At 39.5% G+C, this 20427-nt stretch overlaps 1 protein-coding gene across 1 annotated transcript in view; it reads left to right on the forward strand.

Moving 5' to 3' along the window:
* LOC122810542 (tetraspanin-15-like) overlaps positions 1 to 20427 on the forward strand; it is a 1820183-nt gene that overhangs the window by 443503 nt on the left and 1356253 nt on the right. Inside the window, exon 4 of the mRNA XM_044082123.1 lies at positions 12838 to 12912. Coding sequence (XP_043938058.1) covers positions 12838 to 12912 — 75 coding nt within the window. The remainder of the gene's footprint in view (positions 1 to 12837; positions 12913 to 20427) is intronic.

Below are 20427 nucleotides of genomic sequence, written 5' to 3' on the forward strand. Positions count from 1 at the left end.
GAAAATACACCCCTGGGATCACTTCATTAGCTCTGCTTGACAGAGGCTTCGTTAATCAATGGAGCGGCGAAAGCAGACACACTCTAGCTAGGCTTAAAAATGCACTCGGGCAGATAGCCTAGTACCTACCTATGAACCTATACAGTAATTTTCTTGTTTACATTAAAATCACAATCAATAACATTAAAAGAAATAAACATGATATCTTATATTTGCTTTAACTGTGAAACCATGAGCAGATGATTTTCTGTGAGTGTAATGTATTAAAATGGGATGCAGTTCGTAAGACTGAATACTCAAAAGAGAAAGTATTCTTTTTTGCTGGTTTTGCTGTCTGCAGTGTGTGCAAGTTCTTGGTACAGTTGGGTCTGGATGTTTTCCCTTTCCCTGAAATTGTGTGTTCTCAGAGCTGATGTTTTTATTCATTATTTTGTAAGTCCATGTAAAATAACAATGTTTTTGTTCTGTCTTATGGGCATTTGCTTTTTCATTAGATAATTGTTTAAGTAGTTTTAGTCAAAGTTTCAGTTGTTTTCACAATCATTGTAAACAGACAATTTCCAGTTAACTAAACATTAATTTTATTTAATAATCCTTTGGCTGTATGTTATAGTGAAGAATAGTTGTCACTTCTTGGTATCATGCTTGCTTAAATAAATACATGCCTGTATCATAATTGCTTAAAAAATAATTAAGAAATGGGAAGATGCATTGCATCTCTTTCTTGAGAGTTTATGCAAATGAAATTAGTATTATTAAGATGAGAACTAATAAGACATTCCGTTAGTTCAAAATTTGCATCAGATTATCCATTTTATTGGAGAATTAAGATAATACTTTGCTGAAGTTGTCTAATATTTTTCTTTGTCTTTTTGAAACATTGTTGGCAACATTGTCATGTAATTTAAATATATTTCAGTTTTGAATAGTGTAAATGCTATAACAAACCTTGTACACAGTATAAATCATTACTTGAGTTTGATTTTAGATATCTCGTCTGTTAATGTTTAGTAAAGTTCAGTTTTTGCTTCCAGTCTCAATATCAATGTTATGGCTTGCTTCCTGGAGTTAATATAATTAATTTTTTATCACTGAATATTTTAACAAATTTAAGGGGAACACTTAGCTGATAGGACAGTCTTCAAAATTAATGCCCTAGAGTCTCAAAAGAAGCAAAATGGCTCACAAAGTCAGTCCTAAGCTGCAATGTAATTTATGCTAGCCTTGTGAAAGGTGACTATAACTGTGCATCTGTTCTAGTAGTTTCACAAAAAGTAATTTCTCTATACTTAATAAAACAAGTAAAGTAGGAGGTGAACCTAAAACTGATCCCTCTTTTATAGTTTTTCAGTCATACAGACTACTGGATGAGAGGTTTTAGAACCTTCAGAGAAATTATGAAAGTTGATAACTGGAAGACAGTTTTAAGGAATACATGTGCATGTCCAAGGGACTTTCTTCGACAGCACAGTACAACAAGCTCAGAGAGCAGTTAATGTGGGTGTTCCATTACCCTACCACTTCATGTGAATGAAACAGGCTACATTTAAAAGGTATGTATACATCACAGTGATATCACTGAAATAGTAAATACATCTTAAAGGATGCTGTAAATTTGGGTCCCTATTAATTCTTCAAATGAAAATATTATTTAATGGGATTTCATTGGAAATGCCATTCGTCGAACCACTTGGACTGAAATCGCACTGTACTGTGATCTTTTAGCTGGTATATATACTTAGCAGGGGATGCGAGAGGCACAGCCCCCCCACATAGAGAAATTTGATGAATGGCATTTTCAATTAAATGCCACTTGATATTTTCATTTGATGAATTAGTAAAGACCCTGCTACTTCCCTAACACCTCAGTGGTGATCTGTCATATAAAGGAGTGGCATCGAAGAGATGCCCTTGCACACTCTAGAGGATATATAAACTTCCACAGTGAATTTGCTGTGGATTGTATCTTGTACCAATGTATTGTGCACGTCCTTCAACATCACAAGCACATTTCTCCACACAAGTTTGTCCAAACATCCCATAGTATCCACATATATGTATGCCGGATACTGCAGTGCTATTTGGTTTGCTGTCCAGCTGTCTACAACCCCTTTGCCATGCTTGCAGAAGGTGAGTATGTAACTGGTAACTATGACAACATTCTCCTTGTCTGTCAGCTGTGGCTGTTGTAGCTCATGCACAGTGCCATATTTTTGCTTGTTAGCATGTGAACACCACAGCAATTTCTGTTTTCAGAGCTTTGTCCCACTGGCCTTAAGACATTGATTGTCTTGCCATGCAGGTGATAGTTGTGTACCAGATTCTTAATTTTAAATCTGTTGTCATGTTGATTTATTACATCAAGACAGGCTTCACAGATTAAGGCACCCAGGACAGTCATTTTGGGGAGCTTTTGGACAGTAATCAGTATGGAAGCATATAGTTTAGAAACCTGAAATTAGGAGGTTGCCTCAACATAAAGCAGAGTGAGGCTAGGAGATATGCAGTTTTAAAAACAGAAATCATTTATAGGATTTTATAGAGGACCCATAGCAAAGTCACATTTAGTTAATGTTTGTGTTTTTGATAGCCACAAGTTTTCTGTAGATGCAGTGTGTGTGTGTGTGTGTGTGTGTGTGTGTGTGTGTGTGTGTGAGTGAATTTAGCCAAGCGCTTAGAGGTGGAGCAAGAACACTGATTGTAGCATGAAGATTTACTGTGAATTGTCTTGCTGTCACATCTTTATATTTTTAACGTTGCTGCCTATTTCATGTTGTCAAAGTTTTAATGACAGACACTAAGCTGGTGTGGTGTATATCCTGGTGTCTGCAAGAGGATTGGAGAAACAGTAAGAAGTTTGTCTTTTCATTCAGTTCCAATGAACTCCACTGTATATGTTGCTGCATTGCATTTTATCTGTGACCTTGCCTGCACAACTTCTTGTTTCCATATCGTTGTATGCCTTTCCAACATAGTACATGGACTTTTATAGGTTCTTAAGTAGGTACTAGGCTATCTGCCCAAGGGCCTATGTAAGCCTAGCCAACAAGGTTCCCCTGGCTTATGCCACCCAAGAAAGTTATTTTCCTGTGCCACTGTCGAGCAGACACACAGAAGTGATCCCCGGGGTGTATTTCCTATTTCCCATCCACTCATCAAGATTTTTCTTGAAGAGTGTTAATAAAGAACTTTGCTTGACATAGGTGGGTAGCCTGTTCCAGAGTATGGGAAGCCTTTGGGACAGGAATATTTCCCTCCAGCATGTCCTGTTTATTGTGGTGACAAGGTTTAGGTTCCTAGAGTGTGTAGCTCAGAGGGATTGGGATTTCTTTAGTTGTAGCATGTCCAACAGCTCTGGGTTTGACAGCTTTATATGTTAGGCAGAGATCACCTCGGAGTAGGTGATATGCTGTGGAGTAAAGCTGGAGTTTTTTGAGGTGGTCAGTGTAGGGCATTTGTTAGAGGCCAGTAATCCTCTTTGTAAGGTACTTCTGTGGCCTTTCCAGCTGCTGCAGATGTCTTGTGAGGTACATTCTAAAAGGGACGTTGTACTCTATAATGGGTCTAATGAGTGTCAAGTAGAGGGGAACAATTACCTCTTTTTTTTCCTGGATGAAAACCCTTTTATAATGGTGTACCAAGTAGAATGACTTCCAGACTACTGTTGCGATGTGACTATCTAAGGAGAGAGACTACTGTCCACCTGTGTCCCAAGGTCTCATCACACATTAGGTGTTAATAGATTGCTGCCTATGTGGTAGTTCATGGGTACAGAGTTTTTACCAAAGGGGATGACACTGCACTTTTTGGCATTGAGCTTGAGGCTATGGCTCTGACACCAGGCATCTGTCTCAGCTTTGTTTTCATTTACACAGGCAGTATAGTTCAAATCACAGTTAAAGCACATACACTTCATTTTAAGATGAGCTTTCTCATTGTGGAATGAAATAGGATATTTTGTCTGTTTGCACTTTACTTTAAGGTACCTTACTGGCCCTTTTGGGAGACATGCTAGGATATTTATGGCCTTAATTCCAAATCATAACCAATGTGTAACTCTTCCAGTTGCTGGAACCCCAACTGTATGCCAAACTGCATTCTCGTATATTACCATGTAATATTCCTTTCTGTAAGGTTATGCTGCGGTGGTGGTGCTGTGGTAGCATTGTCACCTTACAGTAAAATGTCCGGTTCGATTCTCAGCTAGAGCGTCTTCTGTGTGGAGACATGCGTGAATGGGCGTACCTTCGTTGAAGGTTGTGCGTCAGGGCTGGCAACTCGGCACGTAAAAATCTACTGCCAATCATTAGCAGACCAGAGTTCCGCTGTGGCGAGCCCTAACCGGGAAAAGACGAAAAACACAACTATTACTTTCTGTAAGTTTATTGCAGACTTAGTGATGCACCAGTGTTTCTAGAATTCACATAGCACTGTGTTTCATTTATGTTTTAAATCTTGCATTATGTCCACAGTTATGAGTCAGCAACTTGCAGTATCCTTTTTGGGGAGTGCATTTTCAATATTTTGTTCAATGAGTGTGAGGTAATATGAAATAGAAGATAGGATTTCATAAACCAGATTGAGTAGCAAGTCTTAGTGTTGGTGTAAATGTTCATGGGCCCCGATTTCCTCTTGTTAAAATTCCATGTCCACGAGATGAAATTCTGGAAATTAATTGTTTTAGTTTAAGTGTATTTTCATGTAATTGTTTTGATTTTATTATATGTTATAAATAAGACTATATGTGTATATAATATTGAAACATTCGATGAAGATAACACTGAATTTTTTCACTGGGTTAAGTACTTAAGTGGTTTAGTACTGAACACTGAAGTGTTTTTTCAGAACACAAAATGGAATACGTGTCCCTCAACATTCTTTAATACTTCAGTGATTTAAGGAATGTTTTCTGTTAGATTATGTTGCAAGTATAGCTATATTATTTTATCCACTGGTTGTATTTGCACTGTCTTAGTAAGACAGTAAAGTCTGATATCTGTAGTTCTGTTTTTAAATCAATATCTCATTATTGTGTGAATGTCCTATTTCTATCCAATTTTTTTTGCTTCATTTTGAACAAGGAGTACATTTGCTTCCTGGTATACTGTTACAAGGCTAACCGCTCTGACAGCATATATTTTGACAGGCTTGACGGTAGAGATAGCGACATGATGTTAGTTAATGACTATGTTTCTATTAAATCCATTTGTGGTAAGATGAAGTGTCATTTAGTCTCAGTGCAGCTTTAGACTGCGCTGCACGCTGTTATTTATAGTAACCTGATTGTTTTAAAAGGACATTTTGAAATAGGTTACTTTTAACCCCAAATGCATAGAAAACTACTTTTAATTATTCGTATTAAGTGGGTTTGCATTCATTTGAATAATGAGCAATGTGGATCACATAAGACTTGTATGGCAGTTGTTTGAATTTATGTTCATTACCTCTTCCAACCATTGGAAGTTTTTGCCTCATCAAACTTTTTCTGTCACTTTTTATATTTGATTTTTTTGTATTTACAAATATAACATACACTATAAAGCAGATTTTGTGATAATTTCATTTTGAAATCTGAAAGTGTTAAATTTATAGGAGTCCGGTGAATCTTTTTCTTTCTTTTCACTGAGATGTAGACATCAGAAATTAATTTTGAATAAATGGGCTGAAAATTAAATAGGAACTAAAGTATAAAGTAGAATATTCTATATTTATAGGAGTCAGGTGAATCTTTTTTTCTTTTCATTGAGAGGTGTGGATATCAGAGATGAATTTTGAATAAATGGGCTGAAAATTAAATTGGAACTGGAGGTATAAAGTAGAATATTATACATTTAATTGCTACCACCAGCAAAGTCACAGGTGACGTTTGAATATATTAGCTTTTACATTTATATTTATAATTTTCCTGCTAATTGGAATAGTATATTTAATACTCGGATTACTGTTAAAAATATTTTACACCTGATAAGTTCTAGAAATAGATGGTAAGCCATTATTACTGTTATGAAGTATTCAGTTCTCTTAAACTAGTACTAAAAGCAAAAGCAAATCATTGTAACCAATTTCAAGTGCACACTCCCACAGTTAAGAGCTTTAAAAACATGATTAAGGACAAGATATTTACAAGTTTACATACTGCATTTTACTCTAATTGTAATCATAGGATAAGTCACAGAAGAAAATTTCCCATCTGCAGTTGAGATGGCTTGATCTTTAGTAGTTATTGGAGTACTGAACACAGGAACATAGGAGGAATGTTAGAAAAGCAATCACGAGGAGCACGCCTAACCATATGCACCTTTATGTAGGTACACTTAAAAGTTCATGCATCCCTTTTCAAGCAATTAATAGTGCTCAGCTCCCAAGTCCAGCAGAACTCTTTTGTAGCAGCCCCGCTGTAAATTTGTCAACCCATCCAGTTATCAAGACAAGCCTTAAAACTACTCAAAGCAGTACTTTATTTGGCCTGTAGTAGTAACTTATTCCATATACTGAGAGTATGCTGATCAAGGAACCTGTGTTTGCAGGTTTATTTGTTGGAGTTTTAGGTCTCTAGTGTAGGTGTTTGTAAACTACTGGTTTTGCACAGAAACACAAGGTCAAATAGGGCTGGGTCTTTCACGGCTGGAAAAGCGAGACAGACGTTGCATCAAAGCACTATGCAAATGGAGGAGTATAAGGAGATTTGTACTAATTTATTGAGATAGTAGAAGGATTTAATGTCTTGATTGTGTTGGCAAGGTATCTTTGGGGTCTGTTTGGTTGAGTGAAATACTTTGATTTGTACATATCAAAAAGGAATTTGTATTCAGTGATGTGCCCGATAAGAGAAGAGTACAATGGAAGATGATTTCTTTGGATCTTGATGATGCTCCCTTGGAAATCAACTAGTTAGAAGGATTTCCTGACGAATGTGGAAGTACGATGAACAACTGAGGGAGAATTGTCGACAAAACTGCCCAGGTCTGTTATGACTGTGACTGTTTGAAGAAATGTACCATACCATTTAGAACATATGTGGTGGGAACCACTTCTTTGTCAACATCTGTCTGTTGTATTTTCTATGCATTTAATTTAAGACTGTTTATGTACACCAGGTATGTGCATATTTCAGCCCCTGCTGTAGCTGTTTAGTGTCAGTGGATGATTGAATAACAGTGTCCAGCTTGCAGTCATCAGGTAACCTGATCAGCCACACTTCTGGGATATTACACAAGATGACTTCAAAATAAATACCACACAGAAGGGGTCCAGACCTGATCATTGTGGTACCCCACTAGTTATAATTTTACGTGTAGAGAGAGTACCAGCACTTTTCACAGCCTGGGATGTGTCAAGTAGCTAATTTGCAATATAGTAGATAATATAGGGGTATACATTACGCTTGTCTAATTTTTTTTAAGAATACCAGCACAGGGGATAGTGGCAGAAGCCTTGGCCAGATCAAGACGAGCACTGTCTGCTGAGTGACCACTGTCTACATCTCTAACTTGTGTGTCTAGATCAATTATATTGCCTTTGTCTACAGCAGTGAGCTCTGCTATGATGTGGCCCATGGCTTTGCATACAAGTTTAGTGAGGCACGATGGACCTATAGTTATTTGGCTGTATAGAGAGGCAACCCTTGTACAAGGGAATCGTGTTGGCTCTTCTGCAGGCATGAGGCACAAGCCCCATGGAAAGGCTGAGATTGAGCACTTTAAGCACAGGATAGGATAGTGCCTACTTTGCACTGTTGAGAATGCAACCTGGTATGTTCTGTGCTCCCTTGGAAGTATTATTTGTCAGTCTTTGACAAGGATTTTAAGACTTGCTTCAAGGTGATTTCATGGATAATTTAGTTTTCAGAGATACTGAGGGTAAACAACATGGCAGGGTTAGGTAAAGTTTGCACTTAATTTGTCTACTAATATATTGCCTGTATCCTCGGGATTGCAATATGTGATATAATTATAGATGAGCTAAGTGCATATTGTTGAGCATTATTCCTTAATTTCTTGACATAACTGAAGGAGTGCTTGGTTTCCTTTGTTTACTCTTCTCTACATTTTTCTAATAATATACTTAAGTTTCTAGTTGTTGTTATTCACTGTGGTCCTGAGATAAAGGGATAGGAATCTCTTGCATCTTCTGAGAATTTTCCTTCTACTATTGTTCAATTTATCAGTACAGGAGTTACACCAGAGAGATTCATTCCTGAATTTATTATATTTAGGGTGGCCAGATATTGGCTTTCTTATGCAGCTGTGTAGGTGCTGGTAAAAGTAAAACGTGAATGTATCACCCCTTTCAGCTGTGCACCCATCAGCAGAGAATTGTTGGGAATGTTTTGCAGGTTCATAAAGACTTTCTCAGTTGGTGTTGAGATGGTAAAACTAGGCCTCACAGAGAAGATGACTGACTTATGGTGAAATTTAACCTGAGATAAGGAGATGCAGGCCAGATGGCAGGAACTAGGTTGATGAGGACCGGTTCAAGGAGATTAGAGCCTCTACTCAGTAGTTTTACAATATTCTGTAATACATTTGCATTAACAAAATCCTCCATTTTGGAGGTGAAATGGTTTCATTTAATACCTGTGTTATTTTAATACCATAGCAAGAAGGTATTTGGTTTGATATTTAACTTCTCAGTGGTGTTAAGATAATTTCCATGATGTTTTGGGAGGATACAAATGCTGATTTATATCTATAAATGAACTAATAATTGAATTTGTGATCTTGATCTTCAGGAGTGCCAAGTGAGGGTCATGACTTGGAGTGATGGTATTTCTGACAAATACAGATACTCTTCCACAGTTATGCAGTGGCCCGAATGCCTGATAGGTGCTACACACACTGACATAGAGGGACTGTTTTCACTGCAATGAAACCAAGTCTCAGCAATTATACAAATATGAGTTGCAGAAGAGCCTCAAGTTCAGGCATCATTCTATTTAGACTCCTAGCAAAGATTAGTGCAAGTATGATGCTGTCCATTTTTAACTCTGGGTTTGCTGTGTTGGAATGCCCAGTCTGAAGGTAAATGCCTAGTGTTGCGGAAATGATTTCAGTAGCGGATTCCTGGCTATATCCATCAAATAGTGAGGAGTATTTTACTGCAGTGCCTGACATCCCTAAGCAGAGATCAGAGGAAATACAGTGTTGAGGAGATGTTGGCAGAAATCCTCAACAGGACACACGTACAGAAATGCGTGCTTCTCACAGTGGTATCGCTAAATGTTGGGAGGTTAAACAGACCTGGGTGTAACACCATAGCAGCATGATGAAGTGTAATAACTTTGAGGCACCGCTGTCAAGCTTTATTTCTGCTTGCATTAAATAAGGGTATGATCAGCTGATTGTCTCCTGGGCCAAGAGGTCATGGGGGAGTTCAAAAAGTCTTCCTGTGTGAGCAGATCCAGAAATTCTTATGGTACAGCAGTTTGCTAGGAAAGAAAATGCATGTACTTTTTTTTACTGTGCTCTAATAACTTGTGTTTTGGAAATGTGAATGGGATTTATGCCATGCTGATGATGGGACATTTGGGAGTAAATATTTTTTTATTTTGTATAAACTATACACCAAATTGAACAGTAGTTTAGATGCAGATTTGCAGACTATGATGATTTACTGTCATGATAGACTGCTTTTGTACCCTCTTCTTTCATCATTGTCTGGCCTTTACACCAACCCTCCTTTCTGCCGCACCATTTGCCTTTTAGAATATGTATTCTATGCATGCACTGGAGCACAGTTAATTGCAACTCGTCTACAGTGTTGCCTTGAACCATGGCTCTAAACCTCAAAAGAGTTCATTAAGCCCCATTTTTTGGCTGACAGACATACATTTGTATAAGCCTTCAATTCTTGGCTAACTAAAGGGTAGGTGTGATTGAGTTACTGTTGTAGGATGTCTGTGAATTAATGACTATAGATTAAATTTAAGATCATCTACTACTGAAAGTCCTTTTCCTATATATACATGTATATATAAGCCGCGGTGGTGCAGCGGTAGCGTTGTCACCTCACTGCAAGAGGTTCTCCCGTTCAATTCTCAGCTGGAGCTCCTTCTGTGTGGAGTCTGCATGTCCTCCCCACGGTCAAGTGGCGTTCGAAAGACATGCGTGAATGGGCGTGTCTTCGTTGAAGGTTGGGCGTCAGGCTGGCACCTCGGCACCATAAAAATTGACTGCCAATCATTAGCGGACCAGAGTTCCATTGTGGCACCCCCTAACCGGGAAAAGCCGAAAGAAAACCGCATATATATATATATATATATATATATATATATATATATATATATATATATATATGTATAGTTCATATAATTAGAACATGTTTTTATGTATGTACTTCAATAAAGAGTGAGTGAGGTTGAAATAAGAAAAGTGATGCTACTAAAGCCAGAAATTCAGGGTGGGTGAGATGAAATAGTTGACATGACACATTCCACTCACATTAGTACTAAGAAATTGGTCAGATGAATGACTGTAATGTAGAGGATTATGACTGGTTCGCCAATCATAACCTACTTATTATTTGTTGGAGGCAGATGCCAAGAAATTCACCTCGAGAGCGAAAACACAGACATTTTAGCGGTAGTCTCAGAGAAGGAAAAACCCTTACAATCAGAAAGTGAGCTCTGCTGTGAGTGTGAAGCAGAAGCCTGAGGACAAAACCCTGAATCTGTCATTGCATCTGCCTCTTCATATTCAGAACTCTGAATCTCTTCAGGAAAGGAGGAATCCCTATTTCTTTTACCAGAAACCACACTACAAGAAGGAGCAATAGCCTGAATTAAACCCTGAGCCAGTTCCAGTATACTAGTCCTATCCACTGAAGTTTTAGGGGGGGGAGATACATGTTTGATTTTCTCTTTCTTTTTGAAAGGAAGAATAGGGCCAACCGTGTTAGTAATGGCAGCCTCTTCTTTCGGAGGGATGGGCACAGCACTCTGACACAACAGGGAAACCTTTCCTGTTTCCTCTCCTTGGATCAACAAGAGTGATCCTCCCTTGCCCACGGGGGGACCCCAACATCCACAGAGGACATTTCTAACCCACAGTCCATAGTGGCTCACCAGAGGGATCCCAGGTAAAAGATGAATGGTCTGAGGTACAACAAATGACCATAACAGTTATTTGGCGGAAAGTAAGAAACCATCATTAAGAAAATAAGAATATGGAAGTTCCCCTCCCCCCAAAGGAACTTAACTGCCCAGCTAAGGAAAGCACAAGCAGAGCATCATTCATCAAAAGCCTCAGAGGAGCATAGTCTTTGACAGCAGTAAAGCACTGAAGGGCTTCACTCCCAGACTTGTCTTTTAGTCAGCTTTTGACAGTTTGGGTGCGTGGAAGGTGTCTTGAAGATTAGGATGTTATATCATTGGCAGGATATAACTTGTGTAGCTAAGGCTACTGCAGCAGTGATCACTGTGAAGAACATCAGGAACTCTAATGTATATGTGATTCATAATCCTAAACTTAGTAAATGGGATATGAAATCGATTTTGTTAATAGTGGCATTTTTAATGAAAAAAAAAAGCTGAGACTATGTATTTCTGTGCAAACTTTTGTAGGAAAGTACCAGTTCTTCTCTACTGACTACTTTCTTTGGGGGAATTTGAAGTGTATTTTTCAGAATTTTTGATGGTAAAACCACAGTGGACATTCTGAATACTTAGTCTCATCACCCCCCCTCCCCCCCTGTGTGACTACGCTTTGGTTTAGTAACATTAATATTTTGAGCAGATGTTTAGTACTGTTATGCTAGTCTGTTTACCTGACTGGTTATGTACAGGAGGAAAATTATCTTCAAAACTATGTTTTAGTCTGAGGTCTAGTAACTCGGTAACTTGTAGTAATGGAGATAATGTCTATAAGGAGTACTCCTCAGAGGTATGTTCAGAGTTCACAGGTATGTACTAGGCATGTGATCCAAAAGATCGCTGAGAAGTCTAGACAGCTAAGCGCAATGTACCATAAGTAATTTAGACTCTCGCAGTTAAGGAGTGGCTTACTAAATACAAGAGCAGTGGACTTAGGATTACCCATTCAATCCTCTATGTTAGTTTTAAAGACGGGCAATGTTTCACTTCCCTTTATATGTAAGAGAAGTATATAACATAATGCATATGTTGGGCTTCAATCTGTCACACCAGCAGGTTCAGTTTGTGTCAGCATGACAGTTAAGGTCCTTTGTGTGAGTGTTTGTGTTGCTGCTAGTCATATGTAGATGCAAGAAATCAGACTGGGCGTGGTCTTTCATAGTTCAGAAGGCTAGGCACAGATAATCAGGAAAGAAATTATACGTGACAGTGTGTAGTGTCAATACTTCTAATCTGTCAACAAAGCTTGGAGTTTACCTCAATAATTTTTCAGGTGGAGTGTCTTCATGGCCTTCCTAGCTGAGCAGGATACCTAGAGAGGTACAGCCATAAAGGGTATTGTATTCTGTGCCGAGTCCAACGATGGGAGTTTACAGAGAAGTACAATGACATAGTCATTCCAACAGAATATGCTTTTGGAAATTTGCTGTGACAGGTTAAAGGATTTCCAATTTGGGATGTGAGCCAGGGGCACAAAATGAATATGTCACAGTAGCTCCCAGAGTCTCTTGTTAGAGCTCTGCACTTCTCTGAAGAGTCTCCTTTAGCACTGAAGAAGAGCATGCATTGTTGTCCTAGATTTACTTTCTCCACTTGCAAGTTGTGTGACTCAAGACACAACCAGATTAAGCAAAAGTTGTAGCTCCTTACTATTTGCACACATAATGACTCATTTAATAGTTATTGCAAAACAAAGATCATCTCTCAGATATTTTAATTAACTGGACCTATTTGTGTTTTTTTTCCAGTTCTTCTGGGTGCTTGGAGTCATTTTTGTTGTACAGGTGATTCTCATTCTGCTTGAATTTGTCTTTGAGAATAAGGTAAGTCACATGAACATTTTGTAATTGAAATGGCAGATGCATTGTCACTTTAGAAGAGATTATTTGGCTAATCTTACAAAACACCAAGAGATAATTTGGTATACGAGTGTTTGTCTATGAGGACAAAGGTTGATTCTTGGAGCCCAGGATACTAATGTATGTTCTGAAGGGATTGTTGCCTACTTTTAGTCTAAATGGACTTGATATGTTGTATTTGGAGCTTGTTATTGAAGAAACACACACAGCTCCGTATGGTTATGTCTGCTCTAGCATCACTCTCAGTTTACTGAAGTCTTGGAGTTTCTGTGACATCATGGATACAGTTCTAGCTCTGAGCCCTCCCTTACATCCTGCCCAGTCCCCCATTAAACAGGTCATTCTACCCCTTCCCCCTCTTCTTAAATTTTGTAAAGCAAACTCTTGTAGCTTGATCATAAGGACTATAACATGCCTGGCCATATACACCTTTAAGCAGGCACACTTAAAAGTTTGGCAACTGAAAGCTGCATTCTTCAGAATTTACCAACTTTCTTGCTTCAGCTCCTATTTCACAAACGCATCTGTTGGAATGAGACATTTTTATTTTAAAGAGAAATTTATTTTCAGTTCTGTCAGTGAAGCTTTTCAGTGTTAAATCATTCAGGACTGTTTAAATACTGTACTTTTTAACTTGCTTCCAAAAATATGGCTGCACTTACTGGCTGCAAATCTCAATGCAAAATAACTCTTGAGTGACATTTAGACTCTATCGTTCATGACTCAGGAAAATTAAGTTGACAAGTCACAGGTTATGTAAGTCATAAGCACAATAGTTTATCAAAACATAATAGCACTTAGAGATTTGAAGTGTACTGTGTGCTGAAATAGGAGGGTGCTTCACTAGAGCAATGGAGTATCCTATCAGGCATTTCAGGCAGGGTGCAGCCATTTACAAGGTGTGACTTCAGTATCGCTTTGGTACGTGATTTATGTGGATTGTGACTGTAGACCACAGAGTATGTGCTTTGAATGCTGCAGTAGTGCCAGATTAGACCATTCAAGATGTAACCTACAATGCTTCACACTAGTGAGTTGGTGGAACGGTAGCTCACATAAACACGTCACATTTATTAATTCCATGATTACATCTTTAATTCATCTCAGTGTTGTGGAGGAGTTGTAACCTGTATTGGCTCTCAGTGGACACAAATCAGAGAAAATGATTCAGGGGATAGCAGTTACTCATACGCATTGCTGATTGCCAATTTGAAGAATAGTAGATTCACCTGGGGCATGTCTTTGTGATATCAGTGAAAATTGGAGCACGTGTTGAAAACAGGTAGGATGTGCAAACTGTGCAGAGAAGACACTGCAGCTGAAAACTGAACAGGAGTAGTAAGTGGTGTGAGACAGCAGTAGCTGTAATCGCCGCAGAATATAAAATCAGATGGATTTATGCAGCTTTCAGCAAGATGTTTACTGTTTGTCATCAAGAATCTTAAAATTTAGCATTAACTAGTGTAAAATATTGTAGCACAAGGCATAGTGAAGCATCCACTCATTTCAGTCCATGTGACCTATTTAGAATGAAGAGGTCTATATCATAGGAGTGAATCTTACAAATTGCAAACGCTCATAATATCGAATGTACCGGACCTCAAAGTGCTTTGTCTGAGATTGCGGTACAGTGAAGAATGGGATATTTGCCTTTTCCCTTACTGTAGTGCGATCTTGGAGTTGGAATATATATTTAGCTGGGGATGTGGTGGGTGCAGCCCCCCACAGTAGGAAGTTCGATGATATGAGCGTTCGCAATTTGTGCGATTCGCTCATATGATATAGACCCAGTATGAAGCAGGTGCTGGCCATCATATCACACCTTTGTGCACTTAATATTCCATTGATTGGGTGACCAAATTACAGTGTGACCTCCTGGAATTCACAGACAGGACTTTGTAGCTTCAGAGTGCTAAATGTCAAGGATCCTGTGGTGTGATGCAGGCTGTAGCTACTCAGCTTTGTACAGGGACTTGTACAGCACCATCACTTTGAGAAAAGGAGTTCATAGTAAATTAATGGAGCCATATTATGGGGGCAAGTAGCATTAGGTGATATCAGTGAAAGAGTTACACCAGCAAAGTGGGAGTGATCAGAGAGGATGACTTCACAGTAAAGGCAGACAGATTTTCTCAACTGTGTTTGAAGCTGTGTATGCTCACACATGTAACAAAGCTCACATTGCTACCAAGTGTGCAGTGGCAGATGGCCCAAGCAGGGTACCAACCTAGTTCATCATATAAAAGGGGAAGAAATCAGAAGATAGCAAAGTTAGAAAAAGTTGAGTATCTAGCATAGTAAAACACACAAGGGTAACCATAAGGAATGATTGGTTGGGGGAGAAAGCCATATTTCTTTTCCTGTGGGGAAAGGCTGCTATTTTGTCATTTAAGAAGTGTAGCTGGTGAAGATGATGACAGATGGTTGTGGGAGGGACAGAGAAGTGAAAGCTGCAGCAGCTCACAGATGTAAAACAAACAAACAGATGGGGGGGTAATATTAAAGTAAAATGTGAGGATATAAACTAGACAATAAGGTATGAGGAATGACACGTGCATATACACACACACAGCAGAAGAACATATTGATAGAGGGATAAGTCAGATTAGATGGTGGATGCCAGACCAGAAAGCTCATGCTCATAAACATTGGTTCCTTCTGTGGCCATGCACTAACACATTGTGTACTTATGTCCAAAACTCAGGAGTGGGCAGATGCAAGCAGGTTATGTAGTTAAATGTAGTGAAACTTTTATAAACTTTTATAAACAAACTTGTGGCCTGAAATACTTGCATAAATGAATTACATAAGAGAAGAAAACTGCTTATTGCATATAAGAGGCCTCAAGCATAGTTAAGCAAACTTAGGAAGCACAGAGCTGAGTTTGAACTTAAAATAGCCACTAAAACTGAAAAAAAATATTAATAATTCCAAATCTTTCTTTAACTATGTCAGGAAGTTAAGAAGTAACACCCAACATTGTTCAGACTTAGTTTGCAATAATACTGCACTCTCTGCCCTAACAGAAATAGCTAATAGCCTAGGTAACCAATTTAGTGCAAATTTTACTCCACACATAGTTATAGCTATCCCACAGGTTGCACAATCCCAGCCACCCCTTTAATTACTGTGGAACAATTTCTTACAGCCCTCTTGAAAGCTAAGTGTACTTCATACTTGGGCCTTGATAATACCAGGTGGCCTTTCTAAACATTTGCTTAACCTCTTTAATCAAAGCCTCTCCCAGGCTGTTTACCTTAAGCCTGGAAAGCAGCCATTGTGATGCTATTACACAGGGATGGTCCAGCCACAGACCTTGGTAACTATAGACCCATTAGTCTCACTATCCTCATTTAAACTTATAGAGGGCATTCATCTGAACATCTCTTAACCCTGGTCGTTTATCAGATTGGCTATGTCAGAAGAAGGGCTAACCTCTTTCACCTAATTTATTTTCTTTTTGAAAAAGTCATTGAAGCAGTGGATAGTAGTTGTGCAGTGCATGTAATGCCTTTGACACTATTCCCCATGCAGGCATTGTTGACAGATTTGTAAATCTGAGTATACATCTTTATATTGTGTGGTGGGTAGCTAACTGGCTGCCTGATGGTATCCATGTGGTAAGAATTGCAGGTGTCACTTTTGAAAGCAAAACATTTCAGTGGTATACTATGGGTATCAGTTTTGGGCCCTTGGCTATGCCATTTTCAGACCTTCAGGCCAGCAATCTTAACCTATGATTAAGAAAGTTTGCAGGTAACTTTAAATCGGTTGGGCTTGTTATATCTTTAACTGACTCACAATTGTAATGCATGGATTATATCATTTTTAACAACTGGTACAAACTAAATGTAAATAAATGTAGCATAGTTCACTTTGGTTAAAAAAATAACTCTGACTCATCTGACTTCCAAAAGACATCTTTCATGATCCAAAGAAGTCTTAATTCCCCTTTACTCATGTTATCAGACCCATTATTAAATATAATGCACCTTTTGGCATGTATTTACCCAAACATATCACGCAGCTTGAGAGACTGTTGAGATTCATAACTAAAAAGATCAGTGGTCTCAAAAGTCTTAGTTATCAGGAGAGACTGGCAGCCCTTTCTCTATACTCCGTCTCGTACAGACTCCTCCATGGAGATGTCTAGACTTTCAAGCCATAAAAGATTCAACACTGTTTGATCTCCTATTCCTTCACAGTACTAATGGTACTTCAACTTTTCAGTTAAAGGAACTAAACCTTTATCAGCAGACAAATAAGACATATTTCTATGATAGATTCATATCCCATCTTATACCCCAATTCTGGATTAAATTTCTACTATCCGTCACACAGAGTAGCACTTTTGCCACCTTTATTGTAAACTTAGATAATTGGCTGGGTAGTAGTCTCAAATTCTTCCCTGGTGTATCTTGTCTTGCCCTCCATGAGGCTAGAGGGAGCGTCTGAATATTTTATTTATTTATTTTTTTGCTAGGCTTGTAATGGCCTTTTTAGACTGATTGCCTAGCACATACCTAAACATCTATGAGGTTGCAGTACAGACAGCACTGGAGTAAATTCTCTCATTAACATAACCACTGCACTAGGAGGCCTATATTAATTTGATGTATGGGGCTGCCATGTTGTGAGAGAGTGCGCTAAGATAAGCAACTGGCAAATCAGGAGATTACTAAATTAGGACAGTGTATCTTTAAATATGCATATTAAAGGAGGCCAAGAAACCTGGTGATATAACCTTGCACTGTCAGCAACACTATCATTGCAGGGCTGACACACATCCCTACATTTGAGAAGTAAGTGCAGGTACAGGCAAAATCTGCTGCGTAACCAGTGGTGGGTATCCTGTGACTGTAAGTCCAGAAGACTGCACTGAAGTCCCTAGCCCAGATAGTTTGTTTCACTTGCACTGCCTGTAATGTATGTGTACACCTCCCAGAGGAGCGGCATGGTGGTCTGTAGTGTCATCATTACTTCAGATCTGTCCCTCTGACCTGCTTGCAGCACTTGACATTAATCAGCAGATGTACAGGTCAGAGATCCAAGAGCAGGCTTTTGCTACCCACACCATTGTAGAGATGGCAAGTGTGCTGTGTGACCTTCAGGATGTGCAACACTTGCATGTCCTGCATGATGGCATCTAGTGCTGCTCAGTTCAATGGTGGCTAACACTGTACTCATCGGTGCTCACATGAGGCAGATGGTAACTATCCTCCTATCTACCTTTGCAAGCCCTGCTTTTTTTGGCCATGTAAGAGTCAAGTTGCAAGGGAGCCAGTCTTGGACCTGGCTCTGGCCAAAGAGGCCACCATACCTGACTATGACCAGTCTCAGTTATGTAGGCAAAAATATTCTTTAGGCAGATAACTGTCTTTCAGTCTACCTCTGCAGGCCCCACTGCCCATGAGCAAACAATGGTCTAGATGTGATTTCATAAGTAGCTGTTATACTAGCTGCCCTTATTGGGCCATTTTAAGCCTAGCCAGTTTCCCTCAGTGTAAATCAAACCCTTTACCAATTGTCTGTGAGTTAAATGCTTCAGCTTACTCTTCTTCTTTCGGCTGCTCCCGTCAGGAGTCGCCACAGCAGATCAACTGTTTCCATTTCTTCCTGTCCTCTGCATCTTGCTCTGTCACACCAACCACCTGCATGTCCTCTCTCACCACATCCATAAACCTTATCTTAGGCCTTCCTCTTTTCCTGTTACCTGGCAGATTCATCCTTAGCATCTTTTTCCAATATACTCTGCATCCCTCCTCAGCACATGTCCAAACCAACGTAATCTTGCCTCTCTGGCTTTGTCTCCAAACCTTCCAACCTGAGCTTGACCCTCTAATATACTTACTCCTAATCCTGTCCATCCTAGTTACACCCAGTGCAAATCTTAACATCTTCAACTCTGCCATGTCAAGCTCTGACTCCTGCCTTTTTGTCAATGCCACTGTCTCCAACTCATATAACATAGCTGGTCTCACTACCCTCTTGTAGACCTTCCCTTTCACTCTTACTGGTACTGCCTGTCACAAATCACTCCTGACACTCTCCTCCACCCACTCCATCCTGCCTGTACTCTCTTCTTCACCTCTCTTCCACACTCACCATTACTCTGAACTGTTGATCCCAAGTATTTAAATTCATCCACCTTCGCCACCTCTACTCCCTGCATCCTCACCATTCCTCTATCCTCCCTCTCATTCACACACATATATTTTGTCTTATTCCTGCTGACCTTCATTCCTCTTCTCTCTAGAGCATATCTCCACATCTCCAGGGTCTCCTCCACCTGTTCCCTACTCACACTACAGATCACAATGTCATCTTCAAACATCATAGTCCACAGGGACTCCTGTCTGATCTCGTCTGTCAACCTGTCCATCACCATTACAAATAAGAAAGGGCTCAGAGCTGAAACTTGATTTAATCCCACCTCCACCTTAAATGCATCCGTCACTCCCACCGCAGAACTTACCACTGTCACACTACTTTCGTACATATCCTGTACCACTCTTACATACTTGTCTGACACTCCCGACTTCCTCATACAATATCACAACTCCTCTCTAGGCACCCTGACATATGCTTTTTCCATTTCTAAAAAGACACAATGCAACTCCTTCTGACATTCTCTGTACTTTTCCATCAACACTGTCAAAGCAAACATCGCATCTGTAGTGCTCTTTCCTGGCATGAAACCATACTGCTGATCACTAATCATCACCTCCCTTTTTAACCTAGCTTCCACTACTCTTTCCCATAACTTCATGCTGTGACTGATCAGTTTAATATCTCTGTAGTTACGACAGCTCTGCGCATCACCATTATTCTTAAAAATCGGTACCAAAACACTTTTTCTCCATTCCTCAGGCATTCTCTCACTTTCCAAGATTTCATTAAGCAATCTAGTTAAAAACTCCACTGCCATTTCACCTAAACACCTCCATGCTTCCCCAGGTATGTCATCTGGACCAACAGCCTTTCCATTCTTCATCCTCTTCATAGCTATCCTTACTTCCTCCTTGCTAATCCACTGCACTTCATGATTCACTCTCCACACATTATCCAACCTTCTCTCCCTCTCATTCTCTTCATTCATCAGCCCCTCAAAGTACTCTTTCCATCTGCTCAGCACACTCTCCTTGCTTGTGAGTACTTTCCTTCATTATCCTTTATCACCCTTACCTGCTGCACATCTTTACTAGCTCGGTCCCTCTGTCTAGCCAATCGGTACAGGTCCTTTTCTCCCTCCTTAGTGTCCAACCTTTTGTACAACTCGTCATACGCCTTATCCTTAACCTTCGCCACCTCTCTCTTTGCCATGCACCTCATCTCCTTATACTCTTCTCTACTTTCTTCATCTCTCTGACAATCCCACTTCTTCTTCACCAACCTATTTCTCTGTATACTCTCTTGTGCTTCTTCATTCCACCACCAGGTCTCCTTGTCCTCCTTTCTCTTTCCAGATGTCTCACCAAG

The sequence above is a fragment of the Protopterus annectens genome, chromosome 9.part0 (assembly GCF_019279795.1).
Source record: "Protopterus annectens isolate FY-2018-M chromosome 9.part0, PAN1.0, whole genome shotgun sequence".
Classification (NCBI taxonomy): Eukaryota; Metazoa; Chordata; order Ceratodontiformes; family Protopteridae; genus Protopterus; species Protopterus annectens.